The following is a 25,785-nucleotide window of genomic DNA, read 5'->3' as shown; positions in this document are numbered from 1 at the left end:
ACTACAAAACACTTCACTGGAAAAGCTAAATACATCTGAAAAATCTTCTTGGTACTGCTTCAGATCAGCCATTCCAGTCCCCGGGACCCTATGCGGGCTGGGCACCAGCCTGCAGCAGCTCCAGCACATTCCAACCACAGCCAGCAGTTGAGTGCAAACATGAGCAGTGGAGGCTGGGGTGAGGCATGACAAGGAGAATTAAAAGACACAAGTATGAGGCATACGCAGAGGTGACTGGCACTGATACACTTCGTAGGTGCCAGTGCCCGCCTGAGCTCAGGCAGTGCATCTGCACAAAACAGACAATCCTGAGGTGGAAATCCATTTCTTAGTAAGGCTTTGAGTGCATTTGTTTCTTTTTAAGTGCCTTTTTTAAGTTACTTATCACAAAAGACAGGCTAGCATTCTTTAAACAGTTGTGATCCTTCATTCCAGTATAAAACACATATGCAAACATGGCTTAAGACCCATGATCACTTAGGATGTAATTTTAAAGTCTGTATTAAAAATATTTTTTTATCCCAATGATAAATATTTTAAAATAAGCATTTACAAAAATAAATAGTCCATTCCCATAAGGAAGGACATATATAACTGAAATTCTGAATACATCTTGAGGCAACGCAATTACCAATGAAGCTAGTTAATAAAATCTTTGGTATGAGAGCACAGTACATTAATATTCATGCACCGTTGTCTTCCCTTGGCAGGCATACTGTACAGTCAAGCGAAGAGGCAGCTTTTCCTTAAGTTCTTGATCTGTCTTCCAAATACAACATACAAATATTTCTAACGTGTCTTCCTATGATAATAGGAGAAAAGCCCAAGATTCTCCTGGCTCTTGCTACGACTTTCGTATCTAAAACAGAATGAAGATGGGAGGAAAAAGAGAAAGTGAGCACACGTGAGTTTCATTCCAGCTCATCAGCAGCATCTACAGGAAATAAAAATCAAATTTAAAAAGTACTCTAGAGGAAAGCCCATTTCCTTCAATACTGTACACATCAACTGCAAAGACAGGGTAACGATGAATCTGTTCATCTGTTCATCTGTCTGACCTTGCATCACTGCAAGGTCAGACACACGAAGAGGAGATTGCTGAGCTGGTGAACGGGCAGCTTTACACTGACCATGGCACCAGAGAGCATCACATACAGGTCTGAAGGCCCTGTTACACATGGGGCTTTGAGATACTGCATAGGCACAGGAAAGAACTTCAAAAACTGGACAAAAGGAAGCCTTGGAATAAAACACCTGGAGAGACTGCTCAGTGATTTTAGCTAAAATAAAGAGAGAGCTGACCTGAGGCACAAAGACCTCCACAGGAAGGAAATACGGAACACTAGCTACGAACAAGGGGGTAAGGGGCTCTGCAGCCTGGCAGGGAAAGTCGTATCAAAAGTGGAAGGCTGGAGCTGAAACCATTCAGCCTGAGAAAGAGACACCCACTTCTAACACTATGGACAACTCACTGGGATCAAGGGAAGTGTTCAAAAACCATGCAGATGAGGCCCTCAGTGATAGGGTGTAGAGGTGGTCTTGGCAGTGCTGGGGTAAAGGTTGAACTTGATGGTCTTTTCCAAACCAGCTGATTCTAGGAAGTGATGGTTTCTCATTTTTTGTGGGTTTCGGTTTTTTTTTTTGGTGTGAGTCCCTGACTGGTTTTTGGAAAATGCTCCTATTAAATGCTGGTGACTGAACCTGATGAAGCGAAGTGATGGCAGCTAAGGAAACGCACAGGTTAGCCTCAAAGGTCTAATGGTTCCCTTTTAGCCTTAAACCCTGACTCCATGGACAGTCCAGCTGAGGGACTCTGATCTGTGAATGAAGGGTAACACAGTTCAGTCTCCCACATCACCTGGAAGCTCCAACAAGCTCCCAGTGGATGTGGAAGCCAGAAGGCTTGAGTCTGTCTCATAGGATCACAGAATCATAGAATGGTTTGGGTTTGAAAGCACCTCAACTGGTGCTACTGCAGCCTGCAGCTCTGGGAGAAAACCAGTAAAGAACAATGTCCACCTGTAACTGTTGCGACCTGGGTATGAGGAGCAGAAGGCACCAAAGCAAAATGGAGTTTGGATTCTGCCCCCCACCTACTGTGTGGAGACTGGCACTTCTCCCAGCACCATGCAGAGAAGTGACACCTCTAGAATCAGCTGCTCTCTTCCCCTGGATCCCTCCCACTAGCCTTGACCCATTGCTTCACTGACAGTGATCCATGTGGAAGCATCAACACACTTTCTGCTATGAGCCACCACTCTCACAGCAATGCTGGGTGAGAAGGTAGGACTGTGAGGAGAAGCCCTGCTGCTGTGAGGAGGCAGGTGACTTTCAGCTGACAGGGAGAGCTAATGCCCCAAGCCAGGCACAGAGGCAATGGCTGTAGCTGCTCCAGCTCAGCAAACTGAGCCAGTGTCCTCCAGCCCCGTGAGTGGTCATGCTCCAACCAGCTCCCAGGAGATGTGGAAGCCAGAAAGTTTGGGTCTGTCTCATACAATCACAGAATTATAGAATGGTTTGGGTTTGAAAGGACCTTAAGACCAACCAGTTCTGACCTCCTACCATGGGCAGGGACACCTCACCCTAGACCATGTCACCCAACCTGGCCTTTAACACTGCCAGGGATGGAGCATTTACCACTTACTTAGGCACCCTGTTCCAGCACCTCACCACCCTCACAGTAAAGAAATTCTTCCTTATATCTAACCTGAATTTCCCGTTTCAGTTTGAACTGATCACACTGTCCTATCATTACAGTCCCCGATGAAGAGCCCCTCCCCAGCATCCTTGTAGCTTCCTTCAGACACTGGAAGCTGCTCTGAGGTCTCCACACAGCCTTCTCTTCTCCAGGCTGAACAGCCCCAGTGTTCTCTGCCTGTCTTCATATGGGAGGTGCTGCAGGCCCCTGGTCATCCTTGTGCCCTCCCCTGGACTTGCTCCAACAGCTCCATGTATGCTCATGACAGCTGGGAATCATGACCCACTGCTATAGCAACAGGAGTTCACGTGACTACTGTCTTTAAAAAGAGCCCCTGTTTGTGGCATCCTCAAACTATCCATTATTTATATCTCAGCTTGCCTGAAGCACAATTTGTATCCTAACCTCATTAATGAATGATGACACTTTGACCCACTCTAAGACATGTCAGACCAAGAGGCATCCTGCTCTCCTGGCCCACACTGGAGTAAGGCAATCCCAATGAAAACCACTGGAGCAGGTTACCTGAGTTACAGCAATACCAGAACAACGCAAATCCCGCAGCAACGCTAAAGCAAGCGAGGAAAAATACCGGACCTAAAGGAAACGAAAAAGGAAACACACTGAGACACAAGAGAGCAGTGGAAGTTTAGCTCAGCTCCTAAATCATCAATGGCTATTAATATACACAATTAAGTGTATTCAAATGAAGCTAGCACATTCACCATTATGTATGTTCTGTAGCTAGTGTACTATGAAGCACATTTACTACACTGTAATCAATTTTACTAGTTACTTTGACACCACTCACTGTTTGTTCCACTTCATCTAGCTATATGCTCTGAAATGTAAGTGAAAGCTTCCTTAGAGGTTTTCTCACTCATAAACTTTGTGCAGAAATCTCTTTAAACTCTACAACAAAATACTAACCATACAGCTGGGACCTCACCACACAGTGTAGTGATTCACTCTATGAATAGTCCCCTCCCCGGCAAATGCACTGCCTGTGGGCACAAGCACATCACAGGAGACTGAAGTCCCCTAGAAGCAGGTTCTTAGGGTCTTGGTTTTGTCCTACATATGTATTACAAATTCCACTTTCATGCCAAGAACAAATATTATTGTTCCTGCTTACAGTTCTCTGGCCCCTGAAATGCAGAGCCACACACACACCTAAGACAAATCTCCCACGGGAAATGTTTCCTTCATGTGCTTGCCTGGAATTACATGCAGTTTAACACTGATGTTCATTACTGATGTTTCTAATTTCATAATTCTCCACAGAAAAAAAATCATAAAGACTTATAACTGCTTCTTTATTATTTACTATTCCATTTGTATTTACTTCTTCACTATGAATATAGCTACAACTGAACCGAACCTGACAACTTAAGCGCAAATGTACTGCAGACTGACAAATTAGTGGAGCTGACTATATGGTCAAAGTCACAGAGGAAACCGTAAAGGAGCAAAGATGTAGCTGTTCCTTTGGATGTCATCTCCCAACGAGGGTGGCTACCAGCCAGATGACCTCTTTCATAGGCATAAGTAAAATCAGAAATGATCTCATTTTCTTATTCTCAAGTACTTTCTCTGTTCCTCCTGTAATGTTATGTTGCAGTAAGCAAGAGCAATGTGAAAAATCTGAATAGCAGTTTGGTTCAATATTCAAAGCAGCAACAACACAGGCAAAAAATATAGAATCACAGAATAGTTAGGGTTGGAAAGGACCTCAAGATCATCAAGTTCCAACCCCCCTGCCATGGGCAGGGACACCTCGCACTAAACCATATCTGGTTTTTTGCCCCTTTTTTTCAGTTTTATCTTGGGGAAAACAGAAAAAAAGTGCACAGAAGGTGCTTTTAGTCTCTCATAATTGTATCCAAATTACTAAATAAACACCAATTAAACGTCAATGACAAAATTGTTCACTATACATTTTGACACTTCCTTTCAGAAGTTCAATTCCTTTTCAAAATATTTTTCAGTAAATAAAATATATTCCTCTACAATCTGCGCATTGAACAGAAGAAAGGGGAAAAAATAACGTTTTCCTAAGGAAAATATACTTATGTTCACCCTTGCTCATCTTCCTTTCTATCTTTGTTTTCAAATGATTTTTACTTATACTGAAAGCTTAAAAAAATTAAAAACGTTTAAAGTTACATAAAAAAATTACAGATGGCCTTATGCAAAATGTTAGCAGCAGCAGCAGCTGAATAGACCTTGATGTTCAAGTCTTGAAGGAATCATAGAAAATCATGAGTTCAGCTATAACAGTAAATATTGATTAACCTCTACAGTCTCCTGAATTCCCTGGCATTGGTTTCCACAACTGCAGTTCAGTACATTTTCCTCCATTACTTCCACTTAACGTATAACAGTAAAGACATCATAAAACAAACAGTTACATGAAATGCAAATTACATGATAAAATAAATTGCATCATAATCTGAAAAGCCATTCCATCCGGCGACACTGTTTGCATTTATTTACCCCTGTCATTTAGCATATATTTCTCCTTGTCAGTGTCTATCTCTGTGGAATCTGTGGTTTCTAGAAATAAAAGCAACACATGAAAAGTTAGTACTTGGCTCAAGCAAACAAACATAATCAGTACACGCAAAACAGTGCAAAACAACGCATTTCAGAAAAATACCCAATTTGGACATAAAATGTAAGCCCCTTCAATGGCCGATCATCGCTAAAGTTAAATCTGGATATACGCTGTTCAAAAGACACAGGCATACAGTCATTTGAATACAACTATAAAAAGCTGCAGCAACACCTCGGATCTGGTTAAGCACTAACCACGTAAGTAACATTACACTTGTTTCCCAAATGAGGAAAATAGGAGCCAATCCTTCCAGAATGACAGGCAATTTCACTGTAACAAATACAAATGATTTGTTAATATGTGCTACTCTGAAAACACCCTTGTAATTTAATGCATTGCCATTCTTTGTGTTCTTGAGTAAATCTCTGGGCATTGATGTATCTGGCAGATAAAGCACTTGAAACAAAATGCTTGGTGCAGATTATTGATCTAAATTCTGGGTTTGGCTAAAGACACGTTCAGCATCTTTGAAAGTCTGCAGGCTCTAGGTGCAGATAATCTGGCACAAATGATTTTTGCCTCTATCTTTGTGCAAATTCTAGTAGAAAAGGAGGTTGACCTTAAGGTGTTCAGTAGTTAGCAGCAACGAAGGAGTTTCTGCTTTGGGCAGAAAGACGTGCAGCTCTTTTAGAGGTGCCTTTGCCATATAGATGTGGAAACAACATTACCTGCAGAATGTGTGCAACACAGAAGAACACTGCTGTCCCCATAAATAGTAGAGAATGATTTTCCTTTAATGCATCATGACTCTGCACAACAACTTTTTGAGCCAAGCCTCTTTGTGGTCAATAGGGTTAAAAAAAAAAAAAAAAGGTAGGAAGTGAGAGCTGCAAATCTGGCAGTCAACAGGGCAGAATTTGAGACTGTTTGGTGTCAACTGATCTTCTTCTTTTACACGACAATCTGGAGATAGGAAAGGAGCCTTGGAAAACCACCTTGAACACCAAGTCAGCACAGGTGACCTGCTGCCAGCCAACACTGGTGGTGAACCTCTACCCCCCATGATAAACAAGCTCCCTCAGGGGATGAGAGACATGGTGTTCAAGCAGGACAGAAGCAGCTGAAGCAACTTTGCTGCAGGGGTTGAGACTCACTGAAGGGGAAAGAATTGATGCAAAGCCTCCACAGCACACCTGAGATCAATGGCAAGCCTACACAGCCTACCCGTTTTGAGGGATGGCCTCCCTATGTACTTCAGCTAAGAAATCTTCACACTTCACAGCACAGCCAAATCTCTGCACTTTTGTAGGCTATCGCTGTGAGGCTAACCTTTCTAGTCTATGTCAGCATTGAGAGAAATAAAAACACTTTCTGAGTCACTCAGATGATCCTGTTTGGCTCCAGCAGCGTGGAAGCTGCCCATGCCATGGGCCTTACCCACCCTCTAGTGGAATTCTGAGAGATTACTCAACACTTCACTTGCACTACATTAAACTGAAGGCAAAGAAATTTTGTTCTAGCACAAATTTGAAGGTTGTTTTAAAAAAAGTAAAAATAAATCCAACACCTAAAGGGGCTGCAGGAAGCCTGGAGAGGGGCTTGGGACAAGGGCCTGTAGGGACAGGCCAAGGGGAATGGCTTAAACCTGCCCGAGGGGAGACCTGAGCTGAGCTCTTAGGCAGAAGCTCTTCCCTGTGAAGGTGCTGAGGCGCTGGCACAGGGTACCCAGAGAAGCTGTGGCTGCCCCATCCCTGGCAGTGTTCAAGGCCAGGTTGGACACAGGGGCTTGGAGCAAGCTGCTCCAGTGGAAGGGGTCCCTGCCCGTGGCAGGGGGTTGGAGCTGGAGGAGCTTTAAGGGCCCTTCCAACTCAAACCAGTCTGTGATTCTATGACCTTTAAAAGGATTTTCTCTGAAAGATCTATTTCATATATATACCTGCATGTAACTTATTACAGAACTCTGTCCTGGCCAAAATTGATTCAGAGAAAACTCCAGGAACATCATCAGTGCCCTCACCAATAATTTTCCCAGGTTTCATAAAGCTGCTTATTTCACTTCAATTTGCATTTAGAACAAAGTTCCCATGTTAGGGATTCCCTTTTTTCTTCACACTTGCAAACTCTAGTGTCAATTTTATAGCAATTCTGTGCTACATTTGACTAATAACTGCTCCTACGAAAAACAAAGAAGTGACATAAAAATTGTACATTAGAGGTCTGAGGACAATGCATTCAATATTCAAATTGTTCAAGTTCACTTAAATGAGAAATAGCACCTCATATTAAAATGACAGCTTTTCCTGAAGAATAAAAGTGTTTGTAATCTCAGCTTAAAATGCTGCACATTTATTGACCATTCAACCCAGAATGCAGACATCTGTTTTAGTTACAAACATATTAACACAATCACTTCATGATTTCCTCTCAGGTCAGTATGAGGACACTGCAGAATCTCAGCACGTATTTTCGCTCCGTTATTTAAATAATTCTTATTGTTCTGAGGATGTTGACATAAGGGAGTGTAACAACATGCAGATCCACATGGTCACAGCTGTGCTATTTCTAGTACTCAGCTGAATTCAGACCATCTAATGGGATGTAGTCAGGCATTGGCTACTGCATACCAGTATGTTAATACACATTTTCAGAAATGGCTTGTAGAAGGTATTACTTAATATTTAACACAGCTTAAACTCTTACACAATCAACACACTCCTGAGTTCCAGTCTTAGTGACTACACTGAGATTGCTAAGTTGCTTTTAATTAATAAAGGCTGCCTGCTGCCTTCTAGTCAGGCTGGCAGACAAACTCGTTGCTCTTGAGCTCTACCTGAGTAAAAATAATAGATCCAAGACTATTTTATTTAAGAGCCTGCTCCCTCAAAGGGCATGACTTCTGCAAGGTGAGTATCAGACCAAAGGCATTGTCTCAAAGCTGCTGCAAGACTGAATCAACTGGGATTCATGTTCATTTGGGAGTCTGAGACAGAGATGGGCCCAACTTTCCTAGTTCAAGAAAGTTCACGTATGGATCTGGAGACCTGAGTAACTTTGCAGCTTCCCTGTGCAGGCAGGACAATGGTGCAGTCTTCCACTGGTACGTATCTGTGCTGAGTAGAAACAAACCTCTTCCTTCAAAATGAAAGGCGAAAAGAAGCTAGACAATGTGTATCTTCAAAGGTAAGTACAATTTACATGTCATTTTCACCCCAGAAACAAAAGAGGTCTAACCTATAGACTTCTGGTGTAAAGATTTGAATCTCAATGGAGTTTTTGACCCACATGTCTGAAATAGCCCCTGCACCTAACTGTGAAGTTTCTTACAACTAGAAATCAAGTGATTGGTGAAGTATTACAGCTGTTAGATACCTTATAAGGATTTCTTAAACTGCAGTCCCTTTGCAGCTTTATTAACTGAAATGTGGGAGCTCTCCCTCAAGCTCCTTAAGTCACTTCAGTATGCAAGATGCCTGAAAGCATTTCCCATCCATTTGGAACGTTGTGCTTTTCTCCAGTCCATTAGGCTGGAGTGGTGGGAAGCAAAACCAAACCAACCACGAAACACCAACACATAGCAAGCATTATCCCTGGCACGTCAGGCTTGATACCTTCCATTGAAGAAAAGCTCCTTTGCAGTACAGAATCAAATTTGTTTGAGCCTCAGTCCTCCTGAAGCTCACAGATACATAGATTGTTGGGGGGGGGGGGGTGCTGTTTATGGACATCACTTGGATGTCAGCTGCACAGACCAAATCCTAAATGCCTAACATCACAGTTCATCATGACAAGGGCCTATGACTGTTTGTTCCACTTTAAACTAGATACAACTAGGAGATATATGGATGGAGGGAAAGCCAAGCTTCTGGGCCACCGGAGTTTTGGGCTTAATAAATTTGAGTTTTGTAATCTTCTCATGTCAGAATACACACATAAGAAGTAAACAAGCCATTAAGAAGCAACGGCTATAAAAAGAGAAATTGTGCCTCATCAGAGTTACATTTCTGTCTTACGTGTTGCACTTAAACTCTTTTAAAGACATCTTTCATATTTCAAAACAATCAAAGCATTTGGATCTGCCCACACTAGTCAACAAATAAGAACTATGCAGTCAAATCCCCTTACAGCTTTTGGAAAATTCCAGTCGGAAGAAATTAAGGTATACCCAAAAAAATTCTTAAATAACCTAGATAGGTTCTGACAAAATTCTGACAAAAACCTAGATAGGTTATTTAAATAACCTCAACCTCATCTGAAATGAGGTTTTGTAGTACACCGATGAGGAAATCCACAACTCCATCAACTTATAAATCAACTTACTCAAGATTTTCCTGCTTGGTAGGTCATCATACAGCTGTTCAGCATTGATCTGTAGAGCCCTGTAAAACTCTTGGCAGTGTCTCTCTCCTTTCTTTTGAAGGTGCTTTATGAGATCTGAAAGTCTGGTATGGAGTGATGCCTTTGGATTCCTGAACTGTAAGAGAAAAGCACTCATAAGAAGAGAGATGACAACACATCATTTTACAGTACACCAGGGAGTGCATATAGAGAGTTTATTTTATGTTTTGCTAAAAAAAACGAGTCAAAAAGTGAGGGGAACCTAAAGAGGACATACATGTAGAATCACAGAATCACAGAATAGTTAGGGTTGGAAAGAACCTTAAGATCACCAAGTTCCAACCCCCCTGTCATGGGCAGGGACACCTCTCTCTAAACCATATCACCCAAGGCCTCGTCCAACCTGGTCTTGAACTCGTCCAACCTGGTCTTGCACAGCAGTCTTCAGGACACTGAGGTCCATTTGGTTAGCACTGTCTGATGGAGAGCCTCTGCCCTCCTTCATTCCTTCTTCTGTCCTGATAAAGTGAGTTACTCTCTATTTGAATGTGTTTTCCCTAACTATGCTGCTCGCTATTCCATAGTTTGATTCTGACAGCTGTTGATAGAAAACATTAACAAATCTCACAATAAAGTTTTCTAGTTTCAAATTTTCCCTTATTTGCCTAGTAGTGATCATCTAGAAAGGTAGTTTTATACTGCTTGCATTTGTCCTAATATGTGTACATTATTCCAATATTGTACGTTTCATTGCTTCCAGCACAATAAATGCTGCAACGTCTACAAATTCTCAATACTCAGGCAACATGGCAAGCAGCTGCAGAAGAAAGTACCCTTTTAATGTAGCCCAAAATGTGATATTAGGAGACCTTACAATGAGAAAGAAAACATTTGCCTTACATACATCAAATCAATTTCAGGTTATCTGGAAAATGACCAAAGCCATTCTCAGCAAAGCACTGTATTTCAGACCAGTACAGTAGATAACCTTTGTAGTATATTTATGATCAACTCCTGCTCTATGGGGACAGAAATGCAAGATACCTTATATACAATACTCCTTATCCTGACAAAATTCCAAAACTTCCACAAGGTGTACTGGATACAGCTGAGATTGTAAGCTTCCTAAACACTAAACACAGCTGACAGAAACTTTCCTGGACCTCTGAGAAAGCAATTCATTTCTGTCTGCTAAATGCAGAAGTCCCAAACTGCATGTCACGGATTTATCTGTTTATGCATTATTTTTTTTAAGCTCTCTAGGAAATGAGATGATCTCTCACTGTGCATGTCACATTGTTTATCTTAACTGAGTGGCTAGACTGGCTCAGCTGATGATCTAGCACTGATTTGCACCACCGGAACACTACTCATCCTCGTGGATTTTGATTATGACAAAGCCTGACCTATGTCTCCTAGAGTTACAATACAGTTATGCCAAAACCCTGAGTCTTGTGCAGAGAGTGAAGGGAGGGTGGCCTTTCTCCATACATAGTGGCACCACTGGGAGGTGTTACTAATTCCGTCCATGTCCCACAACTCTCACACTTACAGATGGGACTAATGCCCCTTTTCTCTATCACTACTCAGAGTTATTAATCACACTAATCAGTAACTAAACCAGATTAAGATAATACAGATGATTTTGTGGACACAGCTGGATACAGCACAGATCACCTGACAAGGCTCACACAGACTCATGTGAGGAGGAAGGCATGCAGAGCATTTGGTCACATGATGGGTGCAATCCTACTACAGAGTGATTATGAGATAGTGTGCTTCTGCACACACAGCATCAGTCATCATGGCTGGAACCGTGGCATTAAACTACTGATGAAGAGTGCCCTCTCTCATAACACCCTGGCACAGGGAATATGCCAGCCCCATGACTTGTCTCATATGAGATGCCAGATACAGCTGGTCAGCAAGTAAGAAGTGAGCCAGGCTGGATGGAGTCTTGGGTGACATGCTTTAGTGTGACGTGTCCCTGCCCATGTCAGGGGGGTTGGAACTACGTGATCCTAAGGTCCTTTCCAACTCTAACTATTCTATGATTCTGTAATTCAGTGAGGACAATTGGCTGCATGTGGCACCAAGAGTCAAGTTGGAAAGAGGGCAGCTGAGCTACTGACCCGCAAAAACAATGCAACATTCAGAGATACAGTAAAATCCATCAATTTACCTTTTCTGCTTCTGCATTGGTAAGAATTTGGGGGTAGACTCTGTTAAGCTGAAGAATAATTTTATCAACTACTTGCTCATTCAGTCGGCTATTGCTTGTAAGAAAGTACATGTCGTGCTGGAGCCGATGACAATATGATTGATCTGCAGGTAAAATAATACAAAGAGCAAACCACAGCAGTTAGTTAGCAAGCCATTTTTTCTGTACATTTAATTTTCCTAACACTGGTTAAATAGCTAAAATAAAATTACCACCATCACATAATTTTAGAAAGCTGAAGTATCTGTTAGGGAACCAGAAGATAGCCATGTGCTTTCAAAAACCCATCCACTTCAAATGGCATACATCTGAATTCCTGGCTGGTCACTTATGCTGCTCTCTCTGTCCAGAGAGGGAAGGCTCTGAACTATTTAGGTGTCAAGCACTGATGGGATATTTAATCAAATACAGCCCTAAAGTTGTTAAATCACTGAAGATGAACCTTCTACCATTTATGGAGTCAGATGATGGAGGTTTAAACTGATGTGTCTTACAAATTTTTTGATGTAAATATGAAACCAGACACTGAAACAGAACTGGAAGATCAGGAACAGCATCTCTGCCAAAGAGCCATCAAGCTTTTTAGGGAAGGTCATCTGCCTTAACTTCTTACAGGAGTGGGGAGAAAAGGCAGTCCAAAAGCAGTACATTTTTGCCATGGAAGTACATTCAAATAAACATACAGTTAAAACACATCTTTCTCTATCAACCCAAACCTCTGCAAATACAGAAATCCAGACCTGCTGTTGTTTCAGGCACCCTTTCCAATTCAACAGCAATGGATTTTGCAGCAGCATAGCTTTCCCTATACCTCCTTTTTTATAGTACCTAGATTAAGACAGCGACAGACTGGTTCCACAGGTAACCGTGCCTTTACCAGATTTAGAAAGGGAGTGTCTATGACCCTGTCTGAAGTAAGTGCTAAAATGTCAGTACACCACTTTATAACCGAGCAGCATAGAAAACCAAACCAAACCACACCTGCACCGCACCCCCAGCACATTCCCCAAGTAAAACAACTGCATAGGTTTGTGGTATTTTGGCTACCAGAAAATACACAACCATTAGCCCTTTGTGCCTTGCATTTAGAGAAGGAAAGAATGAAGAAGAGTCAGGAAACTGCCATGATGCACTGCACCTATGCACAGCCCTTGCCCTTTCTGTACAGTGTTTGGGGGTTTTCCGTATTACACTGTCCTTTTTCTGTATCTTTGTAGCAGTAACAGTGTTTACAGGAAAGGGCTCAGGAAAACCTCCGGCTATGACCATGCACTAGTAACTTCTTCAGTGCCAATGTCACCCCTATTCAAACAAGAACACACAGCTATTGAGACTCTAAGAGAGCTGTGATTATATAGGCACAACAGCATTTCAGATAAATTCTTACTTTTTATACAAACATCATATTATTTCCACGTGTTTCTAATGCCTCGCTTTTCAACAGCTCACTGTTAGTGCAACTTTTTTGTGTACTGTTCCTGCCCTGACATACCTGCTGTGCAACCCCCTTTTGTTGCAAGAAGTTCCATGTCATCTGACTCAAGGTTGAGATAAACTTATCCTCTTCAAATCAATGCATTAGCATACACAAGAGGCTGTGTCAAGGACCAGGAAACTGTGAACTTGTGTCTGTTCATGTCCCTGCAGCTTCCTCCTCCTTCTCCATCTGCTACATGACTTGCAGTGATTCTCATCGTCACCAACACTGTACCTTCTGCAAACTTACAAAGAAAGTGCACTAAACCAGGGACTTATAGCTAGCAGAGCAATTAAACTTCAGATAAAGAACCCCAGCAAGTGCTGAAACCATGACAAAATTCTGGCAGGAGTATACAAAATAAAATAAAAGCAGGCTCAAAGTGTCATCTCCTTCCCTGGTTCTTGCTTTGCTGCTGCCTTGTCATTACTGATCCCCACATAGGCAGTGTGCACAAGCGTTAATTACACCAGTGAAATTAACTGTGACAACTGAAGATCACAATTATCCAAGAACATCTTCTGAGCAGTGAGGAGCACTCCATGTCCTCGTGGCACTTTCATTTACACATGCTTATTAAACCACCACCAGTCTTACCGAGGGCTTTGTGCTGCCATCTGAAACCTGGCTCCTGCTGCACGTCTAACGGGGCAGAAGCCTCTCTGGGATTTCAGGACTGGCTGCGTTTTCTTCCCATCTAAGCCAAAAGGCAGGAGAGGAGAATGAGACAATGCTCCTGGCCCCTCTGCCTACTGCTAAACTGTGCCTGCCATGGACAGGTCTTACATCTGGCTCAGGCATTTGCAAGAAGCTTCTCCCATCCTGTGGGATGCTCCATTTTTAAGAAGTATGGTTCTTCCACATTCCCAGAGTCACATTTTGCCTGCCTGCACTTTCACCTCCTCCAAATTACTTAAGTATTTAGGATGGGGTGCAAGGTTTAAAACTGCCAGAAGAGCAGTTCTCAAGCTCAACGCTAGCTCAATAAAACTAGAGCAGAAGAGTCTCACCCTTCAAGTACAGAATCACAGAACCATAGAATAGGTAGGGTTGGAAAGGACTTCAAGATCATGCAGTTCTATGGGCCGTGGGTTTAAACCACGACAACCTCCCACTAAACCGTGCCACCCAAGGCTCTGTCCAACCTGGCCTTGACCACCACCAGGGACGGAGCATTCACAACTTCCCTGGGCAACCCATTCCAGAGCCTCACCACCCTTACATTAAAAAACTTCTTCCTCATATCCAATCTAAACTTCCTCTGTTTAAGTTTTAACCCATTACCCCTTGTCCTATCACTACAATCCCTAGTGAAGAGTCCCTCTCCAGCATCCCTATAGGCCCACTTCAGATACTGGAAGGCTGCTCTGAGGTCTCCACACAGCCTTCTCTTCTCCAGGCTGAACAGCCCCAACTTTCTCAGCCTGTCTTCATACAGGAGGTGCTCCAGTCCCCTGATCATTCTCGTGGCCTCCTCTGGACTTGTTCCAACAGTTCCATGTCTTTTTTATGTTGAGGACACCAGAACGGCACACAATACTCCAGGTGAGGTCTCACGAGAGCAGAGGGGCAGGATCACCTCCTTCGACCTGCTGGTCACGCTCCTTTTGATGCAGCCCAGGATACGGTTGGCTTTCTGGGCTGCGACCCCACACTGCTGGCTCATGTTCATTTTCTCATCAAAATCTCACCTCTCTCTTCTGAAATCTTTTGTCTCTCCTCTGAGAAATCTCTGCTCAAACCACACAAGGGACTGCCTTCTGACAGACCAGAGGAGAGAACCTTCCCATCGACACTGGCGCAAAATTGTGCCTCAGCTACTAAGCTTAAAGAAAACAAGCAAAAAAGCCCCACCAGTCCTGGTGGCTGGATCGTGGACCCTGCTCCAGAGCGATAAGCATATCTGGAAAGCACATGTGCACATTTAAAGTCACCACATGATGATCTCAGGCACAGCCTGCCCCAGGAGCTTCAGCACCTTTGTTACGGCACAGACTTGCTCCAATGCACTGCCAGCCACGGCTTGGTTACAGGCATACAAACATCATGCCATGAGGTTTTATAATCACAGCGGTTTTTTAGTATTGAACATGCCCATCATTTATGTTTTAAAGTAAGAGAAACCCCAAATAAGGCAACTTCACAACCACTGCAAGGTTACTTGATGTGCTGTCACAACTTAAGAATCGAGGGAGTGGCTGTTTAGGATGTTTTGCATATTGACATTTTATCTCACTGCCTCACAGAGACAACAGTTATTGCAAGAAAAATGTGAAATCTTTACATTAAGAAGACTTTGTTTCCAAGCACAAGTCACCCCAGTATTAAAAGGACAGTGGTGCTGGCAGCCAACAGTTACTTAGAAAGTTCAGAACAGCAGTACTGGAAGACGAGGTCGATTAACCACAGCTTACAGTACAGGCATGACACTGGCAGGCACCAGGGCATCAGAGATTACAAAGGCACGCAGTGCTAGGACAAGGGGAATGGCTTTAACCTGCCAGAGGGGAGACTGAGATGAGCTCTTAGGCAGAAGCTCTTCCCTGTGAGGGTGCTGAGGCGCTGGCACAGGGTGCCCAGAGAAGCTGTGGCTGCCCCATCCCTGGCAGTGCTCAAGGCCAGGCTGGACAGGGCTTCTAGCAAGCTGCTCTAGTGGAAGGTGTTGGAAGGGGGTTGGAACTGGATAATGTCCCTTCCAACCTAAACCAGTCTGTGGTTCTGTGATTCTATAATTATTTATACCCCCAGACTGCACATGGGTATTATCTAACTCCAAATTTGTCATTTGATGTTACTGCAGTTGCACACTCTCCTCTGTCAGAACAACAATTTAACAAGGCTTTATCCTGTCCACATGTTTTGGATGCAGCTGCAGGTCTTCTCAAACATGCAGCTGCAGTCAAGGAGTTGGAGGGTTGGGTTGGACTGTGCTCAGTGAAGAGAAGCAGCAAATACAGCTGAGATTGGATACAATGCCACTTAAGCTTAAAAAAAAAAATGTCGGTACTTTCCTTGCTAAGAGGAACTGTGAACTTGTGAAAGAGACAGGAAACTCAAACAGCCTTTGACAGCCACGAGGAAAACATGACTAATAATTCCATGTTATTGACTTACAATTACTACAAGCCCGTTACACATCATAGACAACTGCTTTTTTCTCTCACCCAAAGTACAGAAGGCCTCTGGCATACAGCACATGCACACCGTGCTGACATACACAGCCTGCACGTAGCCACACATGGAAGGAAAGGAAGTACATGTATGATTAAGAGATATTAGAGAAAAGCAAGTGATTACTGGTTATTTGTAGCCAGCTGCTCCTCAGACAGAATAAAAGATATAAAATCAAGGATAATGACACTGCAAGCAGCAAATGACAGTAGCAAAGCAACACACATCATTTTTTACCTTCAGGCAAAAATCACCCTCACTGCAACCCTTCAGATAATGACACATCTCAATTGTTCTTTCCAAACAGGCAATTAGGTTTCTGGCAAGGGCTGCAGAATGACCCAGCCTCTATACTAAGGCTGACGAAATATATTCTGCTCATGGAATTAAGGCTCCCTGTAAAAGCCTCCTTCAATTTGCTGAGCAAACAGACAGGATCATCACAAGCTGATAAATTCAAATACAACAGACACAAACCCCGACACATCTCTCTGACATCTCTCAATTCTCCGTAACACCACACATAATTTGCAAACCTCCATTCCAGAAGCCTTACTGGTATGTGCTCTGCAATGCAAAAACAAGCTTTGGCTTCCTGTAAAGCTCCTAGATGATTTTCATTAACTTTATAAAGGTAAATTGACCTTGAAAGCTGCCATTTGCATGTGTCCATGCAAACTCCTTGCTGACGCCTCTCAGGTAAGAGCTTTAAAAAGTCTCTCTCAACAAAATGTTACCTTAACATAAATTTAATTTTTAGTTTTTCCCTTTCAAGAGCCCAAGAAAGGGAGGCTGAGGATTTAAAAAAGAATCTGCCTGCAAAGAAATGGTCTGAAATGATCAGATTGCACTGATTACCAAATGCACCCTAGATAACAGCAGCTGGTCTGCTCCTCTGGCCTGGAAGCAGTGATACAGAGGTGAAAGACAATGGGTCCCCTCCCTGGCTGCACTCACCCACTGTCACATGCTGGTGCTACCAGCAACTCAGGAACCAGAAGCTAAGTCTCTTACAGCACATTACAGAAACACACAATTGTTTAGATTGGAAAAGACCTTTAAGGCCATCCAGTCCACCTGTTAACCATCAGCTCAGCACTGCCAAAGCCACAACTAAACCATGTCTCAAGCACCACATCTACATGGTTTCTGAACACTTCCAAGATGGTGACTCAACCACTGCCCTGGGCAGCCTGTTCCAATGGCTGACAACTCTTTTGGTGAAGGAATTTTCCCTAATTTCCAGTTCAAACCTTTCCGGTGTAACTTAAAGCCATTTTCCCTCATGCTACAGCTTGTTACTTGGGAGAAGAGACCTACCACCACCTTGCTGCGACCTCCTTTCAGTTAGGTGCAGAGTTCTGTAACTCATCTTTACCTAAAATACGTTCTCAAAATAGAAAAAATAATAAAACAGTGAGCAAAATATTAAAATGTTCTTGATACTAGAATGTGACATTTGCTTACAGGCATTCCCAGTCCTCCGAGCTTTGTACAAAGGCAGCTCTGAGGAGAAGGACTTGGGGGTGCTGGGTGATGAGAAGCTCTCATGACCCAGGTTCATTGTGCGCTTCCGCCCAGATCCCCCCCCTCCTCACCTGCCACGGGTGCGGGGCTGCACCCCCAGAGTGTGAGCAGCAGCTCAGGGAGGGGAACCTGCCCCTCTGCTATGCTCTGGGGAGACCCCCCCTGCAGCCCTGATCCAGCTCTGGGGCAGCAGCACAAGAGGGACCTGGAGCTGTTGGAGTGAGTCCAGAGGAGGCCACAGAGATGCTTGCGAGGGCTGGAGCAGCTCTGCTCTGGAGCCAGGCTGAGAGAGCTGGGCTGGGTCAGCCTGGAGAAGAGAAGGCTCCTGAAGGGGAGACCTTAGAGCAGCTCCAGTGCCTGAAGGGGCTGCAGGAAACCTGGAGAGGGGCTTGGGACAAGGGCCTGTAGGGACAGGCCAAGGGGAATGGCTTGAACCTGCCCGAGGGGAGACTGAGCTGAGCTCTTAGGCAGAAGCTCTTCCCTGTGAGGGTGCTGAGGCGCTGGCACAGGGTGCCCAGAGAAGCTGTGGCTGCCCCATCCCTGGCAGTGTTCAAGGCCAGGTTGGACACAGGGGCTTGGAGCAACCTGCTCTAGTGGAAGGTGTGGTGTGGTATAACCCCCCCGTGGCAGAGGTTGGAGCTGGAGGCGCTTTAAGGCCCCTTCCAAAACAAACCGGGCCGGGATCCTATTAACACCACCCCTTCCATGTTGGGTAACGCTCTCGCTCTGTCACACACACACCCCCCCCCAACCGCGCTCGCTGGCCGCAGCACCCCAGGAGCGGCTCCCGTCCACTGCCGTGGCACCCACCGCCGTCCGGGGCGCCCGGCCAGGACGCCTGACTCCGCGGCGCTGCCCAGAACCGGCGACGACGCCGGGGGCTGCAGGGCCGGGTTCCTCTTCGCTACCGCCCGCTTGGGGCCGCTCCCCCACCCGGGGCCCAGGGGCAGGCCATGAGCACGCGGTGACAGACTCGCCTCGGAGCTGTCGCGCTGCCGGACCGAGCACGGGGCGCTGGCGGCACCAAACCCTGCGCACCACCGCCTCCAGCCGTACCCCCGCGGGGGCAGCGCCGCCGCCTCAGCGACCGACCGGCCCCCTCTCGCCCAGGCGGCCACGCTACCGCCCCCGGCCCTCCCCGCCGCACACTCACCGGCCATGGCGGCCCGGCCCGCCGGCGGGCTGCGGCCTTCCTGTGGGGATGGCGGCGGGGCGGTGTCCGGAGGAGGCGCTGCCGGAGGCTGCGGGAGGAGCGGAGCGCTAGGGGGGACGCCTGGGGCTTGCAGGCCGCGTCGTGGCGGGTCGGGCCTCGCCGTGGCAGCCCCGAGGGGTAAAACACGTTCGTCTGTAGCCATGCAACCACAGAACCACAGACTGGTTTGGGTGGAAGCGACCTTAAAGCTCATCCAGCTCTAGCCCCCTGCACCGAAGAGAAAGCCTGAGCCTTCTGTGCAGTTTGGAAGTATAAATTTACATTTGTGGGGTTTGAAGCAATCCATAGTTAGTGATGCTGCAATTTAATTTCCCACAAGTAATTTAACTGTTCAAAATACCCTGCCTGCATTTTTGCAATATCCCTGTGCAGCTTACAGTTTTATCCTGTGCTGCAGCCCTGTACCCTTCTTCTACGTGCTTGATATGTAAGGTAAATCTGACAGGTAGGTACTCACGTCCACAGAGCAGGGACACCTTCTCTCAGTCAGAGGAAAGCTTGTGGCGAAGCACCTAAATAATGTTATTGATACCAGGAAATGAAGGGTTAACATTGTGCCTGCTTGCTTAAGCAGTCGTTGTGCTTGGTGAAGCAGAACCGTAGGAGCCAAAGTTGCTACAATGGTGAAGCAGAATTGTAGGAGTTACAGCTGCTAGGCAGAACTGTAGTAGACCAGATTCATAGCTTAATATTTAAGACATTCTTGGTCAAATAGTATCCATAGAAAGAAAAGGAACAAAAGACAGCCAGAGTAACAAAATTTACAAACTTGACAAGTTTCTGCTTTAAGATACATAAAACCGGCTTGTACCAAACCTGAGATTTGGACAGGAGCCAAAACCCCATTGAGTCTGTGTGAAAGCAAGAGGTTACTCACGGTACTGAAGAGGAACTACAGGCCTCCATCCTCATGACCACCTAACAACCACCACCAGGAGGTACTGCACAAGCACACCAATGGGACGAATGCCAGAAAACGTAATACAAGGCGAGAATAGGTTTTGCATACATATTAAGCGTGAAGGAACAAACTGAGTGGCAAAGGGGGGAGCACATACTTTTGGAGGAGAAACCCCCATGCGCCTCAGCGCTGAATAAAGCATACCTACTTTACAGCTCTTAACGAGTTGTGGAGTCAATCCACGTATCATTATTACTATATTAACTTAACGAGGGAAGAAGTACAAGGAGATCCATGTGTTTGAAAATCTCCCATCTGCACAGAATTTCATCCACATTTAATTACTCGGTGAGGTATAGAAGATGAAACACCCTCCTGCTGAAGGGCAGCGAAGCTGAACCTTAGCTTTGCAAACTGTGATAAAGAGTCACATTATTTATTACTGCAGATTTTTTACTGCAAAGACTGGTATTTGTATAATGCATTTGGAAAGGCAGATTTCGAGTACAGCAAAGACACAGGGTGATCTATAATCATGGTTTGTCTTGAAGCCATGAAGAAAATGTTTGTGTTGAAGAGGGACAGAAATCTTCTGGAGGGATTAAAATCACAATAGGTAAACTGGTAGCAGACTGGTACGTAAAAGGCTTCAATTGCCCTCACACAGGCACCTCTTATTAAACCAGTTTGCCTGTCTTAGGAAGGAAGCCCCAAGCACAAAGGAAACTCAACCATTGCCTGGATGATCACTCATCCACAAGAGTTTGCCCTGTTTTGCCTCCATGCCAGCTCAAACCCAGCATGTGGAAAAGCTGTACCAGTATCCTGGGACTGGTTAAACGAAAACAAAACATCTGGCCCCTTGGAGTGATGCATGTCTTGCAAACATGTAGCACCAAAGCTGGAGTCAGAAGGTCCTGGCTGACAGGCTGGGACTTCTCAAGCCAGCAGGGAAGGCACCAGTTACCAAATGGAAGGTAAGAAAGGGTTTGGTGAGGGTGTGACTTTGCGCTTGGATACACGCCGCACACTCTCATAGGAGAGACAGGTCCAGCGAGCCTGGGAGTTTAAAACAGTAACACAGACTTTGCTTGCAGTTTGTGAGGGCTAGCACTTGGTGGTCTCACGGAGGGATTTCATACCCAGCACAACCCCAGCGGTGGTGCTTGGGGAGTGGCAGGGTGCTTCTCGCACGCCCCGCCCAGGGCAGTATTTCACTAGCAGGGTTAACCAAGCAGTCCTGAAGCTGTCTTCTGGATAACTTGTCTGATACCTCACCTTTGTTGCTAGTGGGTGCCCCTCCCTGCCAGGGTGAAGCTTCTATCTTGGCATAGCTCTCCAAGGAGAGCTGCATCCCACCCCAGGGCCATGTCACACACCACTGTGCTCTCCATGCAGGGTCTGAGGAGCTCATCGTGGAGACCCTCCGGGTGAGCACAGCCAGCACTACAGTAACACACACCATGATATGCACCTACACCAAGTACTCGCTGCACTTCAATTTCAGTACTTAAAACAGGCCTGTAAGAAAGATGGGGAGAGACTTTTCAGCAGGGCCTGCTGCGACAGGACGAGGGGTAATGGTTTTCAACTAAAAGAGGGGACAGTCAGGCTGGACTTGAGTAGGAAATTGTTTACAATGAAGGTGGTAACACACTGGGACAGGTTGCCCAGGGAGGTGGTGTATGCACCATCCCTGGAGACATTCAGTGCCAGGCTGGATGTGGTTTTGTGCATGATCTAGTTGAAGATGTCCCTACTCACCGCAAAGGAATTGGACTAGATGAGCTTTGAATGTTCCTTCCAACCCAAGCTATTCTATGATTCTATTATTAACAAATGAGATACTTGCATCCCCACGCTTCTTGAAAATGTTGGTTTGTACCTCCATACTACAAATGAAAGCAGTTTCTTTATGTCTAGAAAAGTGTAAGAAAATGGGTAAAAAATGCATAGCAACATTTTTAGTATTGTCAAATGCTGTGACATTTATGGTGTGTGTCCTTGGGAAGATGAATAAACATCCTGAGTTTACCCTCAGGAATCCAGATCTTCCCAACAGCATGAAAATAGATCTTTCAGTTACTTTTATTGCACATGGAAACCTTGATCATGCCTGTATCAGCATGATTTTTGGCAATGTACTGTAGTAACAGAAACAGGCACCTTGTGGAAAGGAAATTGCCATTTTGTAACTCCTTTTATCATACATTTTTAAGACTGTTTCATCTGTATATTAAAACAGTGCAGCAAGAGGTGTTGCCTAGTACTGAGAAGCAGTATGGCATGCTGGGGATTTGTTTTCATGCCATTGTGAATTCACTGCAATTTGTGCTCCTCTGAAAAGTTCACTACCAGAATCTAAACCACAAAACTGAAAAACTGTTTTTTTTTAAAGAAAAATCTTAATGTGACACAGACTGAAATCTCTAATACAGATCTTGAATGTTTTTTAGCAGATGGCATTTCTGAGCACAGCAAGTGAAATGGAAGTGAAAATAAATCATTCCGGAGAGCTGCCGGTGTGCAGCGCCATGCGCCACACTGCCTGGAGATATTTTTGTCCTATGGACTTAGGTAATGACAAGTCAGGGGTTAAATATATCTCCTTGTGCCCACGGCACACAAGACTGTATTGCTGTCTGGTTTGCCTTGGAAAGAGAGATCTTAGGGAAGTCACACGGCCACTGCAGGAGGAACATTCATCTGCATACATGGGGCACGTCCCCAGGGAGACACTTACTTGGCTGAAGGTGGGCCACCAAATGCCTCCCATGGAATGATCCATGACATTCAGTGCACACAGCTGGTTAGAGGGCACACACTTGCTACTGGTAAAAGCAATGAGTGTGTATGCACACAGCACTCCAAAACCCTTACATGGTTTGAGGCGAATGGTGCTGAGTCTGAAACTGCCCACAGACTGAGCGGCACTGTGCGAAGCCCCTGCTTCCTGCTGATGGGAGGCAGAGCTCCATTCTGAACTTGGTGATTCAGTTCAGATTTCTCTCTCCTAATTTAGTGGCTGAGCTGAGTGTCCTCCCTATGGGTATTTTTTTTCTAAAGGACAGCAGTTGTATTTCCTGGTTAGCTGAATTCCAAAGTGCTGTTTCCTCCCTGCTGAACCGGCCATTTGTTTACTTGAGTGAATGATTTGATTTACTAAATATTACCCTTCTACTGGCAGCACAGGCACGTAGTGTTTTCTTGTTCTATCTGTTAGTTGTTAAATCACAATATGGTTTCTTGTTTTCCCACAGCTGAAGAGGACTGGATCTCTTTAGCAACAAATTAAATCCAGATAGTGCATGCAGTTCCTTTAACAAAGTATTTCTTTGTGTCTAAGAAAATACAATGAAATATGGCTTAAAAGCTCCGATTACACACTGAGCTCCCTTCAGCAAGTTTTAGCTAATCGCTTATAAAAACTGACTCTTAGAAGAAAAAAACATAGGGAAGGCAGCGACTGGGTGGGCACTCCCGTCGGAGCCGCTGCCGCTCCTGCCTGCGCACTGCTGTTTCTGCAGATTGGGACCTTTCAGAGCAGTTGTTTCGCCCACGTTCCTCGTTACTAGCACGCACTTACATGTCCGGTAGAACATGGTCCATAGGTCTCACGGGTCCGCGGCGTGCGCGGTGCCCGTGCAGCCGGAGCGCCGTCCGCCGTGCCCGCAGGAGCAGAGGTCACTGCCGCCCGCCGTGGAGAAGCGAAAGTCAAGGGGAGGCAGCGGCTCCGGCTGTGCGGAGGCGGCGGCTGCCGCCCGGCGCGTCCGGGTCACGGCTCCTGCGTGGCGGCTCCTTCCAGCAGCGGTGTGCTGGGGTGTTTAAGGGACGTGTCGTCCCCCTGAAACCCAAGATGCTGGTTTACTCAAAGGCATGGGATGGAGTTGGGGGGGTTGTTTGTTTTTTGGGTTTGGTTGTTTCTTTGTGTTTTTGGTTTGTGGGGGGGTTGTGTGTGTGTGCTAATCATTCTTAGGATTGCTTTGCATAGAGAATAGGCAATTTTCTAGTCTTCTTTATATAGTCATAGTATTACAGTTGGTATTCTAGGACAAGGGGAATGGCTTGAACCTCCCAGAGGGGAGACTGAGATGAGCTCTTAGGCAGAAGCTCTTCCCTGTGAGGGTGCTGAGGTGCTGGCACAGGGTGCTCAGAGAAGCTGTGGCTGCGCCATCCCTGGCAGTGTTCAAGGCCAGGTTGGACACAAGGGCTTGGAGCAAGCTGCTCTAGTGGAAGGTGTCCCTGTTGAACTAGATGAGCTTTAAGGTCCCTTCCAGCCCAAACCAGTCTGAGATTCTGTAGTTCTATGATAATCAGCTTTTATTTCTTTTTTGGTTAGAAAGAGATGAAGAAAAACAATTCTCTGACTCCAAGCACAAAGTCAGAAGCTGTGCCACAAGTTCTCAGCTTTTTATTCCTGACCAGATAAGCCAAACTATTGGATATGAATAGAACTGACTTGTGTGAAATCATAGCATGGAGCATCCTCAGGTCTGAAAATCCCTTGTATTTTTTCCATGACTGAATTATACACACCCTCATTCTGCTGTCTGCCACCCCATCCTTGGAAATTTTGGTAGCACTAGTAAAACAAGTCATTGATGCAAATTATGGAAAAATCGAGTACCTCTTGTTCCTGGCACAACGGAAGTGAGTTTATAGATTAAGCCCTTGTATACTGATCATAAATCACCATGATAAACATTACAGAAGCTACTGTGTTAGGATAATGAAAATCCAGCCTCACATACATGTTCAAAACCACACTGAGCTTAATATCTGATCCCTTGTGAAGCACAAATCAAATTATACACAAGAGAAAAAATACTGAACTTTTTTTTTTTTTTCCCTAAAAAACTCCAAAACATTGAAATCCTTTGAAGGTAGGAAGCAAACAAAGTCATTTGAGCATCCTCCCATTAAAACAGGTCTGCAAAAGAACAGCTGCCAGATTTGGCAAACTCACATTTCACAGAGCTCCAGGGAGAGAACAAAGCCACTTTGTCTACAGTGGCCTCACATGGAAGCCACCTCCCTGCCAGTTCAGTGCCTCACCTGACCACCATGGGCCAGGAAGGACAGAAAGGATGGTGTGCAGCCAGCATACAACCCATGGGCTTCATGAATCCAAGAAGCCACTGCAGACTTGGGGTCATAGATGCAACATGCCTCCTGTGGGAAACACTACTGTGAGTATTCCCATTTAACCTTGACCTTGAAAACAAGAGCAGCCTGAACACACACGTAAGTATAGCATGAGGGATCTTGGGAACGAGCTGCTTCTGCTCTGCATTACACCAGATGAACTTTCACTGCCTCACTGCTGTGCCAGAGGAGTTTCGTATTTCCATCACTGCATGAGCATTAGCTAGGAATGGAGAGTGACTTCTGAAACATCTTTATGTGCAGGGTGCTGGAGACTGTACAGTGTTCCCACCAGCTGATGGGTTCTGGGTGCAGTGACAATAGAAATGGCTATGGTTGTAGGTTAATTATACATGAGCCTTTCAACACTGGCTCTGTCAATCGTCTCTTCATAATAGCTGTTAAAAAATAAGTAGAAAGGAACCCCTGCTCATGTTACTGAAGGGAGAAACAAATGAGGTTCCTTGGATCGCTTTTAGGAGAACAGGGTTGACCAGATTTTACAGTCATGTATTATGAGGTGTAACTTTCAAAAATCTG

The 25,785-nt window shown here is 45.0% G+C and overlaps 1 protein-coding gene across 6 annotated transcripts; it reads right to left on the bottom strand.

Annotated features, from left to right (window-relative positions):
* Positions 1 to 485: 485 nt before the first annotated feature.
* On the bottom strand, positions 486 to 23,895 carry CARD19 (caspase recruitment domain family member 19). 6 transcript variants are annotated; one of them, XM_061357802.1, is made up of 7 exons: positions 19,134 to 19,203; positions 16,453 to 16,510; positions 11,773 to 11,915; positions 9,573 to 9,726; positions 5,195 to 5,254; positions 3,224 to 3,295; positions 486 to 859 (listed from the first exon to the last, which is right to left on the bottom strand). In XM_061357802.1, the coding sequence occupies exons 2-7, from the start codon at positions 16,484 to 16,486 to the stop codon at positions 747 to 749; spliced, it is 576 nt and encodes a 191-aa protein (XP_061213786.1). In that variant the 5' UTR covers positions 16,487 to 16,510; positions 19,134 to 19,203; the 3' UTR covers positions 486 to 746. The 6 variants fall into 6 exon arrangements, with proteins under 6 accessions (XP_061213786.1, XP_061213787.1, XP_061213781.1 ...); XM_061357803.1 differs by lacking the exons at positions 16,453 to 16,510; positions 19,134 to 19,203 and adding an exon at positions 23,687 to 23,895; XM_061357797.1 differs by lacking the exon at positions 16,453 to 16,510 and having other exon boundaries at positions 19,140 to 19,356.
* Positions 23,896 to 25,785: the final 1,890 nt, after the last annotated feature.

Source organism: Neopsephotus bourkii, unplaced genomic scaffold (assembly GCF_033783945.1).
Source record: "Neopsephotus bourkii isolate Nb327-2 ecotype Australia unplaced genomic scaffold, CSIRO-AGI_Nbou_v1 NB_923, whole genome shotgun sequence".
Lineage (NCBI taxonomy): Eukaryota > Metazoa > Chordata > Aves > Psittaciformes > Psittacidae > Neopsephotus > Neopsephotus bourkii.
Note: the sequence above shows the minus strand (reverse complement) of the source record. Positions and strands in the feature narration are given on the sequence as shown.

Coding starts and splice junctions, on each gene's coding strand:
- CARD19 (XM_061357797.1), bottom strand. CDS start 19,341: ATGGCTACAGACGAACGTGTTTTACCCCTCGGGGCTGCCACGGCGAGG. Junction 9,727..11,772: donor CCAATGCAGAAGCAGAAAAG/GTAAATTGATGG, acceptor TTTCTCTTACAG/TTCAGGAATCCAAAGGCATC. Junction 5,255..9,572: donor ACCAAGCAGGAAAATCTTGA/GTAAGTTGATTT, acceptor TTTTATTTCTAG/AAACCACAGATTCCACAGAG.